This window comes from Rhinatrema bivittatum, chromosome 4 (genome assembly GCF_901001135.1).
Source record: "Rhinatrema bivittatum chromosome 4, aRhiBiv1.1, whole genome shotgun sequence".
In the NCBI taxonomy this organism is placed as follows: domain Eukaryota; kingdom Metazoa; phylum Chordata; class Amphibia; order Gymnophiona; family Rhinatrematidae; genus Rhinatrema; species Rhinatrema bivittatum.
This window is the reverse complement of record NC_042618.1, coordinates 38,515,301-38,527,380: the sequence shown is the minus strand read 5'-3', so window position 1 is coordinate 38,527,380 and position 12,080 is coordinate 38,515,301. Positions and strand designations below refer to the sequence as shown.

Below are 12,080 nucleotides of genomic sequence, written 5' to 3'. Positions count from 1 at the left end.
CGCTTGTTCCAGGCGGCGGCGGCGGCGGGGGGGGGGGGGCGGGTGGGACGCGCGTTAGTTCGAGACGGCCGGCGGGCGGCGGGTGGTCGTGTGTTAAATCTAGGCCGGGTCACACAGGCGCGCATTCATTCCACTGCCGGTGGGGGCTGCCTCGGCAGCCCCCACCGGCAGTGAATGAATGCGCGCACAGGCCCACAGCGCCTGTGCGACCCCTGCGATTCGGCGCTGGGGGCTGCCGGTGGGGGCTGCGGCAGTGAATGAATTCATTCATCCAGGCGGAGGAGCCGGCTGCTTTCGCCTGCCGCTGCCGGCTGCTTTCGGCGCTCAAGGCAGTCACATGCTGTGACGTCACGGCATGTGACTGCGCACAGACGCTGTGGGCCTGTGCGCGCATTCATTCACTGCCGGTGGGGGCTGCCGAGGCAGCCCCCACCAGCAGTGAATGAATGCGCGCCTGTGCGACCTGGCCTAGATTTAACACGCGACCACCCGCCGCCCGCCGGCCGTCTCGAACTAACGCGCGTCCACCCGCCCCCCCCCCCCCCGCCGCCTGGAACAAGCGCCCACCCGCCCGCGGCCTAGATTTAACACGCGACCACCCGGCTCCCGCCGCCTGGACCCACGCGGCCCTCCGACAGGTATTTAAAAATAATTTTTTTTTTAAATGACAGGTACGTCTTACTTTCGGGGGATGTGTTACATTAGCCGACCCCCCTAAAATTCCCACTACGTCTTACTATCAGGGGTGTCTTACAATCGGGGAAACACGGTATTACAGAAGGCCAGATTCACTTAAGGACTCCCTCACAGGATGCGCAGGGCATCTCACCTCAGATGGCATACCCTGGGCACTAGCAGAGAAACTAATATAGTACAAGCATCTGTTGGCTTACCTTTGGATTCTTTACTTCCAAAATCTGATGAAAACTTGAAAATCCTGGATTGTTAAAATAGTCTTGAGCCATAATCTTTACAAGGTTATGCAGCTCTTCAAATTCTTTGTACACATCTGGGAAAACAGCCTTGGTTGGGTGTCCATTTTCCACCTTTAAAAAAAAAAAAAATCAAACCAGTTAATATTAAAAAATGTTTGGATCTTCTCTCACACCTCGATTTTCTTTTTTTTTTTTTTTTTTTTTTTTAACCCTCCTCCACCGAGACAGCATGTTTGGAAAATTCAAATCCCCTCGTTGAGTGAGGGCCAAGTAGAAGTTTCCTCTGACCCGAACTCTTTGTACTACTCTAGCACCAGCCACTTTCTCTCCCTCGAATGTAAGCCCTGATACACCTGAGCTAGACCAGCCCAAGTTCCTGCATCACAACACTATGGCCAAACCACAGAGTCAGGCCCCTTAAACAGTTTTTTAACATTATATATGATCATTCATGTTTGTCTTTTTTTCCATCATAATGATAGTTGAGGTTACATAGAAGCACCATCCTGTGATAGAGAAAAACTTTGAAAAGACTGGACATGAAAAACATATGCAAATTTACCAACAGATGTCTAAAAAATGTGACAGTTTTACTATGTAACAGAAAAAAATGAAATACAATCATGAAATATCAGTACCAGATTAGGAAAAATCCTCATACATAAGTAATATTTAGTCTGCATAACAATTAGATCAAATGATTTTTATTGAAAAAAAAATTTCAATAAATTGGACATGGTAATTTGTTTCTGCACATACATCAAAGAACAGAGCATAATTAAAATGCAAACATTTAAATCCCACCCACCCAACCAGCATAACACAGAAATAATAGCAACTGATAAAAAGTAAGAGACAGTACAAAGCCAAATCAGTCTAAATCATTTAAGAGTTGACTTCATGCTCTAGGCGTTAAAGATTCCATATATGAAAACAAAAGTACGCAAAAATTCAGATTTATGCCTTTTAACTTCAAATTTCTCCATTACTGCCAATGAGTGGAGAACATTCTTCCAACAAGCAACAGATTGCAGGGTTCTCAAAAAATGAAAGAACAGTTTGCTTTCCAAACATAAAACCCTTCTGTAACCATACTGCGTAACAATGAAAAGGCTAGCAGGCCTAATATAAAATTAACCTTTTACTAAGTTCCCAAACGTTTCTCTGGAGCAAAAATTGAGAGAGTCATGTACATTTTGTTTTCTTTGCCCTTTTCATACTCACCTTCATCAACAGAAATTCATAAACAGTAACCAGCTTTGTCAGGTATGGGAGAGCTACTTCCATTACATCTTCACTGCTACACTGATGTAGTAGCTGTCAAACAGAAGGATAAATTTCAGCAGGAAACCAAACACACAGGGCAAAGAGAATTATTAGTCTCCATGAGCAACACGAAAGGAAGAGCCAGTGAGGCATATAACTAATTATGTCCCACAAAAACAGTCTAGAATGGGTAAATATGAATCAGTTATTTACTCTTTCAGATAATAGAAGGACTAGGGGAATCCATGAAGTTAGCAAGTAGCACATTTAAAACCGGAGAAAATTCTTTTTCACTCAACGTGCAATTAAGTTCTGGAATGTGCTGCCAGAGGATGTGGTTAGTGCAGTTAGTGTAGCTGGGTTTAAAAAAGGTTTGATCCAAAAATTGCTTGATGACTCAGAGAAGCTATTACATAGTTGGCGGGACTTCCCATTGTCTTTGGTGGGGAGGGTTAACCTATTTCAAATGCTTATTTTGCCTAAATGGTTGTATATGTTCCAAACCATTCCCTGTTCCTTACCCAGACAAGATGTAAGTCACCTGGAAAAATTACTTAGATGTTGTCTCTGGAGAAAGGGTAAACCTCATATTGCCTTTGTGAACTTTATGCATAAGTGGGAAAATGGTGGGTTTGGGATTGGCGGATCTTCGGCTGTACAATGTTGCTTATAATTTGCGCCATGTAGCCGATTGGCTCCTGGGGACTCAATTCTATACTCCGATTTCTTTGGAATGCATGTTGCTTGCTCCTTTGGGGTTGGGATATATCCTTCATTTCAAGCTCTCGGTGCTACCCAACCAATATAGACAGACAGAGCCCATTGGTGGCTCCCTTAGTACAAGCCTGGAAATTCGTTTGCCATTCTATGCGTTTGGAATGGCACTGTCTCAATTCCTGCCTTTAACAGGTAATAAGGCCATTCCACTGGGGTTATATCTCAACGAATTTTTGCTCTATGATTTGCGCAGGGGCTAACAAGGATTGCAAAATTTTTGACGGAAGGACTCATACAATCTTTCCAATCCTACACACATTTTTTCGCATGCTTACAGGACAGACACTATATCCACTCCTTAGGAGTGAGAAATTGGAGGGGTAATGAACAGAGAATGATTCTCTCTGAGATCTTTGATGCAGATGATCCCTCCCGTCATTCGGTTTCATATTTTTATGCCACCTTAAGTCAACTGAAACCAAAATTGGATTTTAGGCTCCTTTTGGATAGATGGCACTCTGAATTGGAATTGGGATTCTCAGACCCAATATGAGAAATGTTTTGGGAAGCTTAAATCCCTTACCAGCAATACCGCTCTCCTTGAAATACAATGTAAGTTTTTAAAGCGTTATTACTATCCCCAGCAGATGGTGTACCAGTTAGGGATTGCTCCCTCTGACATATGCATTAAATTAACAGCAGCACCTGGAAATTTAGGGCACCAGTTTTGGTCATGTTCCAAGGTTTAGGCCTTTTGGCACAATGTTGTCCGATATTTACAAACTGTCACAGGTTTTCTTTTACCTTTGCGAGCCTCTGTGATTCTTTTTGATAGCTTGACAGAGGTAGTGATAAGCCAAAAGTATGTCTGCCTTTGGATTCAAAAACTGTTACTGGCTAAAAGGGCTATTTTGCAATGCTGGCTGGGAAAGAATCCTCCTACTATGACCCAACTGAAGAATCAGATACACACTATGTGTCTTAATGAGAAATATATGGAAAGCAAATGTTGCTTACCTATAACAGGTGTTCTCACAGGACAGCAGGATGTTAGTCCTCACATATGGGTGACGTCAGTGGACGGAGCCCTGTTACGGAAAACTTTTCTGTCAAAGTTTCTATAAAGCTTTGACCGACACTGGCACACTGAGTGCACTGAGCATGCTCAGCCTGCAATTATCCCTGCGAGACACAGGTGTCTCCCCTCAGTCTCGTCTTATAGCTAAAAGCGCAAGCTAAACTAAAATAAAAGTAAAAACGTATACAGACCCAACTCCGCGGGGTGGCGGATGGGTTTCGTGAGGACTAACATCCTGCTGTCCTGTGAGAACACCTGTTACAGGTAAGCAACATTTGCTTTCTCACAGGACAAGCAGGATGGTAGTCTTCACATAAGGGTGAGTACCGAGCTGAGGATGCCCGAGAGTGCACCAAATGCACCCAAAGATGTGCAAAAGGTGCAACGACGGGGATGGAATTTGGTAAGGAGGGCATCCTGAAACTCTTAATGGGTTGGTGGAAGGATGTTGGGTAGTTAAACCGAAAGAAGATGAGTAGACGGACTGGCCAAACATGGAAGCATGCCGGCTAGTCGTATCTAAGCAATAATGGGCTATGAAGGTATGGAGAGAGCTCCAGGTCCAGCCTTACAAATATGTACAAGCGGCACCGGCCGAAGGTAAGCTATTGAGGCTGGTACGGCCCCCTAACAGAGTGTGGTTACACACCGTGTTGTAGTGAAATGCCTCCTTGTTGGTAGGAAAGAGATACAGACCGTCAATTAGGAGGAAAAGGTCTGTTTGCCCACTGGAACTCGCAGCTTGGCTTTTGCCACAGAAGGAAGGAATTAGGTGTAATTCCTATGGAGTGTAGTGCGGTCTAGATAGAATGCAAGTGCACTCTTACAGTCCAAGGAGTGGAAAACCCTCTCGCCCTGGTGAGAGAGAGGTGTTGGGAAAAAGTAGGCAGAGTATATTCTGAGTAAAGTGAGATGCAACGTCTACCTTAAGAAGGATATGAAGTTGAAAACTTAAAACCACTCGGTCACAGAGGAACGCAGGGTCAGGTGAGTATGTAACAAGGTGTGGAACTCACGGACCCTGTTGGCAGAAGTGATGACTACGAGGGAAAGAATTTCCCATGCCAGACTGTTAAGTGAGAGGAATGGAAAGGCTCAACCGGGGAACGTATGAGTCTTGTAAGCACTAAATATAGGCTCCATTCCGTAACCAGTAAAAATAGAGGCAGCTTAATCAGTGGATAACCCATGGTAAGCTGACTCAGAAGGGATTGAACCATTAATCGGGTATCCCCACTCCCAAGTGGAACGCCAATTGGAACCGAGGCGTACCCATGTGGAGGATGTCTGGGGTGGGAGTAAGAGAAAAGAGTGGTGTAGAAAAAAAGGGGGTAATACCCTTTGTATGCGCCATGTGGTAAATCATGCCATTTTGAGTGGTAACATTTAATGTGTGGAAGGTTTTTGTGACACTACCAGTACCTGAGAACTGACCTGTGAGAAGGCGAATTGGTTACTGGTGTGATAGACTGAGAAGTATGGGAAAGCATACTGGTCTCAGCCAGGACGTGGGTCTAAGAAACAGTGAACCCCATCCCGGTGCAGCATAATAAGAGTGCTGGCTATGAAAGGCATCGAAAGAGACACATACGAGGCCTTTATTGCAGCAAAGGCGTCCATGGTAACGCATTCGAGACATGTGTAGGGAGTAGAATCTGTCCACCGTATGGTTCGATTCAGACGCAGAAGACAAGGTCGGTTGACTTCAGCACTAGAAGATTTTTCTCGCTACACATGTAGTCCGAGACCATCAGAGAGGATGGAAACCTATATGGAGAAGGTCTGCTAGTGCGTTCAGTAAGTCTGTTAGATAAGTGGCCCGGGGATGCATGGAGTGAGCAAGGGCCAAGGGTAGAGCTGCGCAGCTTCCTAGCAGAGCAGCTAAGAGGTTGTGCGTGCTTGTGTGTTGGAAATACCACATTGTCACTATGCACAAAGGTTTGCTGCAGAGGCAGTACTGTAAAGCATAAAGGCATAAACTCATGGCTAGAAGCTCCAGGAAGTTGATGTGAAACTATGCATGGAGCGGAATAGACGCATATTGGGTTGAGAAGATGTTAGTTCGAACTCTGCAACCCTGAGTAAATGCGAGCATGAGCAGGACCAGCCTAGGTTTTGGTTCTAGATCTGCAATAAGAATCAGGAACGAAAGCGGTTGAACAGCTTAGATCCACTGATAATTGAAATTTCACTGAATCTTACTCATAGCAAATCTGGACCTATGAGTAAAGTGCATGGTGAAAAAAATCCCGTGGCCCAGCAATGAAAGAATTGAGGGGCTGAGGTTATGTTGTATGCGCGCAGAGACATATAGGAATTTGTCAGAATGTCTGTGCGGTTGTTGGACAGGAAGTTCGTTGTGACTGTGGTGTCCAGAAGTGTTCTATATGGGATTTATGGTAGCTAACAGCAATCCCAGGTAGTAGATTTATAGTGAGTCATGAAGAAGATAGAGCTCTTTGCTTGGATTTACTGTTATGCAGCTGACCATGCAAGGAAAAGCATGAATGATGTTGTACTCCGTAGAGGAACAGCAATCACTGCTAGTGATTTAATGAAATACCCAAGTTGCTGAAGCTGGAGCAACCGGCAGAGCTTAGAATTGTAATATTGACTACTCACCATGAAGCACATAGAAAGATTAGAGGACAGAGGCAACCTACTTACTGCAGTATGGAAGTATGGTGACGAGAGACACCATGGTACCTGTCCCTTCTGAAGAAAGTTGATATTTCTGAGGTCCAGGATGGGCGGAGAGTAACTACTTTCTGTTGAAAGAAAATAATGAGATTAAAACTCCCCCACCCCCCTGCGCTTTGTAGTGTTCGGGGGACTGTACCCTAAACCTTGGTACCAAGTGGGGTGGCCGCTCTGATATCCGGCAAGTTGAGAGACCAGGAGGTGCCCAACTGGCGGGGCTGATGTAATCTGGATATCATGTAATCTCCCACGGGAGCGTGAGCGGTAAATGTGTTACCCGCATTTCTGTGTGCTGTACAAGAAAACGTCGAGATCTGTCGCCAGGCCTCGAGGTGGATTTGCAATTGAGGCAGTGTTTGCTGAATCTTGTGTTTAGCAGATCAGCGATGCATCTGGGATTTCGGTCCTTAATTAATACTCTAGCTTCTGGTTCCTAATCAGTACAGAGTCCTGTTGCTGACAACGGGAGGATGTCCTGATGCAATCCCAAATGATTGGTAGAGAGGTTCTCTTGGTATTGTGTCAGACATAGCTGGCAATAGCGATATGTGACACTAATACGGTTCTTGGAAGACAAGACGACCTAGAACCTTTCGAACCATATGGCCCGATTTAGAGAACAGGTCTCAATGGGATTGTCGTTGAAGTGGGATTAGAGTACTTACCATCCGTCGTGGATCGCAGAAGGATGAGCCGGTGAAGATAGATGGCTCCGTGGATTTCAGGAGGCATCGAGGGACAGCCTGAAGGACGTAAACATCTGACAACTCTAATCTGGTATGGTAGCACAGGTATAGAGGAGACAGGCTAAGCGTGTCTGGCGCTACCACAGTAATTTGTGGAGGGTCAGAACCCCGCACCGGTGTCGGTGGGGAACGCCTCGGGTATAGGGGTGCCATTATGACTCATGAACCCGGCCCTTTTTACAGCAGCTCGATGAATTGTGACACCAGTACAGAATTCCTCAGAACTCGGTCCGGTCATTCTAGAGCACTGAGGACTGGCAGCACTGTGTGGAACAGTGGCAGTGGCAATAGCGATGTTGCTTGGCCTGGGCATTTTCTAGCACAGAGTAGGATAGCACCGATGTCTTGGATGGCGTCTATGTAGTGTCGTAGGCTGATACGGGGCTTTAGTTAAGAACCCAAAGCATGGGGCACTGTGTTTAGGTGAGGGCATTGCATGTAGGTGCTATGCAGTATTGACTGTATCGATGGCGGCATAGAAGCGGCCTCGAGCGTATCGTCAAAAATATAGATGAAAAAACATTGAAGGCCCAGGCAGAGCAACGATAACAGTGACAGAGGCACCGATGGCATCGGCATCGATGGAAACGATGTAGCATCGAAGAATCGAATAGACATCGATGGCATTGGGAAATTGATACCGGCATCGATAGGAACGACCCGGGCAATGATGGCATCGACGATGGCATCCATGGAACTGACCCAGGCATCGATGGAAAAACCATCAGCGCCATGGATGAAAACATTGATGGCACTGAAAGAATCTATGCGGGGATCGATGGCATCGACGGACCGTGGGGGAAGGGGTGTCAATGGCATCGAAAAAGGCAGGACGGCCTGGATGGGGGTACCGACGGTAACGATGGGGGCATCGACTGCACGAAGGTACTGAGGTATGAATTCGACAGAGGCCCTGGCGGCAACGGTAACCGTGGAAGTCTCTATCCCACTAGCGCTAATAACCAGGCAGAGGGTCACAGGAGGACACTCGCAGGCTATGTGGGGCTAACTGTGAAAACATAAGGAGAGGGAAGGCCGCAATTCAGTTGGAAGGCCGGGGAAACCGTAGTGAGGTGACAGGAACACACCGAAAAACGGCCTAGTACTCACGAGCGTCGATTAAATGTACGCGAAGGGAGACCCGTGCAGGGAAAAAGCATTTATGAAGTAAAAGTTTAAGTGTTTCCGTGAGGAAAAATTGTGAGAATTTCTCAGAGCTCCTAACTGCTATGCTTACTGCACAGCGGAAAAAAGAAAACTGAGGGGAGACACCTGTGATCACAGAGACAATTGCAGGCTGAGCATGCTCAGTGCACTCAGTGTGCCAGTGTCAGTCAAAGCTTTATAGAAACTTTGACAGAAAAGTTTTCCGTACAGGGCTCCATCCACTGACGTCACCCATATGTGAGGACTACCATGCTGCTTGTCCTGTGAGAAAAGTTGAATTTACTGAAACACAGACTAACTTTCTTGCTCGTATGGGATGCTTATTTACAGGCTTTATCGACTCAGGCCAGAAGCCTAATACTTAATGATTATAATGTTCCCCCTAGTGGGGATTAATTTTGTAGAGATGTGCACAAGGAATGTGGGGAAGGGAAAGGGATGGGGGAGTTTATTTAGTCTGTACAGGGCAGGCATTGGAATGAGTACACCAATGCTTGCATACCTTTTCGTTGTCTGTAATTTCTTTTGCAAAACCTTAATAAACAAATTTGAAACATAAAAAAGGTTTGGATAAGTTCTTGGAGAAGTCCATTAACTGCTATTAATCAAATTGACTTAGGGAATAGCCACTGCTATTACTGGCATCAGTAGCATGGGATCTACTTAGTGTTTGGGTAATTGCCAGGTACTTGTAGCCTGGATTGGCCACCGTTGGAAATAGGATGCTGGACTTGATGATCTGACCCAGTATGGCAATTTCATATGTTCTTTCTTAATAGCGTTTCCTCAAGACCCTATCTGGGGGCAACATCCCTTTCATTGGCCAAATCAAGTATACTGAGGATATTCTTCTTGTAAGTGCTTGGTGAGCTCTGTCGACTGTCTAGTATTTTTTTTTTTTAAGTACTTTCTCTTATTACATTTCATTCTGTATTTTTTTTCATTTATTTTCATAGAATCAGCTATCCTAGAAATGTAGTACTTAAAATGAAAATGATGAGGTTTGTGTGCATTAACAACCCTCTTTTAGTACCAAAAATATGCACAGATACACCATATAAACCGTAGGACTCTTTCAAAATTTAAGATTTAAAACTCCCTTGGGACAAGAGTACACATTCAACTAACAATTCTGAAAAATACACAAAAATCAAATCTGAGCATTACTACATGAAGCTTCAACAATTGTCAGAGTCCTGCCTTACAAAAACAATTTCAAAAGAGAAGGGTGGGCTCAAGATGGAAGTGTACCTCTTTTAACCTCCCTTTCCTTCGCAGTCTATGATGTTCTGCTGATACTGTATTAAGGGATTTCGGGGGTCTCCCAGGTCTGCCACGTCTTCGCCTTCCAAAGACTGTTGGTCGCCCGCACTTGGTTCCTCGGACCTGCTCATGTCCCTTTGGTGTTTCAGAGCTCCAACCCGAGGTTTCAGTTTGTTGCACTGGCTCCAACAGCCTCTTATCTGCCAATTTGCTAGTCTAAAATGTTATATAATAAATTATGAGACATTTTTTTCTACGTTTTCACAAAGGTCAACAAAAAAAAGCAGTACCTTTTTATTAGACCAACTTGATACATTTCTTAATTAGCTTTCGAGTGTTAACCCTCCCTTCCTCAGATTCAGACAGAATGAGCAGGTAACTGAAGGAGGAAGGATTAACTCTCAAAAGTTAAACAATATATTAAATTAGTCCAATAAAAAGGTACCGCGCTTTTTTTTTTATTTGTTGACCTTTATTATTGTGCAATCAGGTGGATTAACAGTTACCACAATATTTTTTTTTCTAGTTTCAAATACTCAAAGATATGAGCAATTCTCAGTAATAAGAATCACAACACAAAGGTTGTATAATATGCAGAAATGCTAGACACTGCTAAGTCTTTTGAATTTTTCATTATAGCAACTAAGAAACTGCATGACAGTAGCTAAGAGATGGATCCAAGCTCTCGTCTCAGTAAAATAAATTTGTACAGCAAATTTTAACGTCCTCTGTTTACAACGAAATGCTTATGCCAGTACCAGATAAACGTTAAATTACACTTTCCGGTTATTTTCCTTTCCGTTATTCTTGCTAGACCAGTCATTATGTTTAGGATTTACCTCCTCCGCGGCTGACGGAAACAGGGGACACCTTTTTCATGACCTCACTCTGGGGCATAAAGGGGATGTGGTCCTGGCCCAATACCAATAACCTACTGCCAAAGCACTGCGACCACAAGAAATCCCCTTTAATGTCACTTTCTTAGAAATACATCTTCATTTTTGTCAGGGGGCAGTGAGCACCCCTGCAGAAGCAGTGCAGGACCGCTGGGCTGGCCTTCTGCCTAACCAACACCCTGTCCCACAGGTTGAGCCCTTGAGATCTGGGACTGGTAGGACTTGTCTTCTATGAAACATCAGGGCACAGAATGGGAGCTAAGATCAGGCATAGGCAGGACAAGGCATGGCAAGCTGGAAGCTGTGGGCAGTCTCGGGCTGAGAGCGGGACAGGTACTGGCTGAGGACTGTACACAGGTACAAAACCACTGAGTGATTCAAGAGGTAAGACAAGTGTAAGATAAATAGAGACAGAGAAAAGAGACTGCAGCCAAGCGTACCTCACATATTGTCCATCATCCCAATGATTCTACTCGTCCTTGTCTTCCTGGGCAGGATCCTGACTGGTCTAGCAGGAATCAAGGAAAGAAAATGATCAGGTAAGTATAATTTAATGTTCCTTCTCCTCCTGCTAGACCAGTCATTACATTAGGGAGTTACCAACATTCCTCCTTGCCAGGGCAGGAGGAAGACAAGGCTGTCCTACCAACCCTTACCTTGGAGGCAGTTTTTGTGCCTTGGTCTGAATGACCAGACTGAGTGTTCAACAGGAGCACGCAAGGACGATCCGGTGTGCTCCTTGCAAATTCCTTCCAGAGTGTCTGAACTGCCTCTGGCCCAGATGAAACTTGCGCTCATAGGAGGTAACTTTAAAAAGGTTGTGTGTGTAAATGTAACTTTCTATCATAGCAATTTTAAAAAATCCATTTACATGCATAAAGTGCATTTACACATGAATATCCTATGGACAATTCAATGGCATATATCGTAGCAATTTTCAAAAGCCCACTTATTCAGGTAAAATGCATTTACATGTGTAAAATCCAATTTTAAGTGTGTAAATGCTTTTTGAAATCAGGCCCTTATAGAGAGAGCCTGAAATGCTACCAGAGGCTGCTTACCTAATAACAGGTAGGCTGGTAATACTGCTTCTTTGATTCAATTGGCTATGGTGGCCTTAGAGGTTGCCTACCCTTTTTTGGGTGCTGTCACCTAGCACAAAAAAATTTGTCTGTTCTCCTATAACTTATCTTCAGGAATGACTAGATAATCTAATGCGTCTCTAAATAGTCCAGACTTTTAGTTTCTCCTGACTGCCACTACTACTGAGGGCTGGAAAGGATTCTGATAATTCACAACAAATGCTGAACCT

At 44.7% G+C, this 12,080-nt stretch overlaps 1 protein-coding gene across 2 annotated transcripts in view; it reads right to left on the bottom strand.

The window, feature by feature from the left end:
* Positions 1 to 12,080, bottom strand: part of ZNF839 (zinc finger protein 839) — an 88,735-nt gene that overhangs the window by 41,477 nt on the left and 35,178 nt on the right. For both annotated transcript variants that reach the window (XM_029597968.1, XM_029597969.1), the window contains exons 3-5: positions 9,861 to 10,088; positions 2,160 to 2,252; positions 894 to 1,046 (exon numbers count right to left, since the gene is read on the bottom strand). In XM_029597968.1, the coding sequence (XP_029453828.1) occupies positions 894 to 1,046; positions 2,160 to 2,252; positions 9,861 to 10,088 (474 nt within the window). The remainder of the gene's footprint in view (positions 1 to 893; positions 1,047 to 2,159; positions 2,253 to 9,860; positions 10,089 to 12,080) is intronic.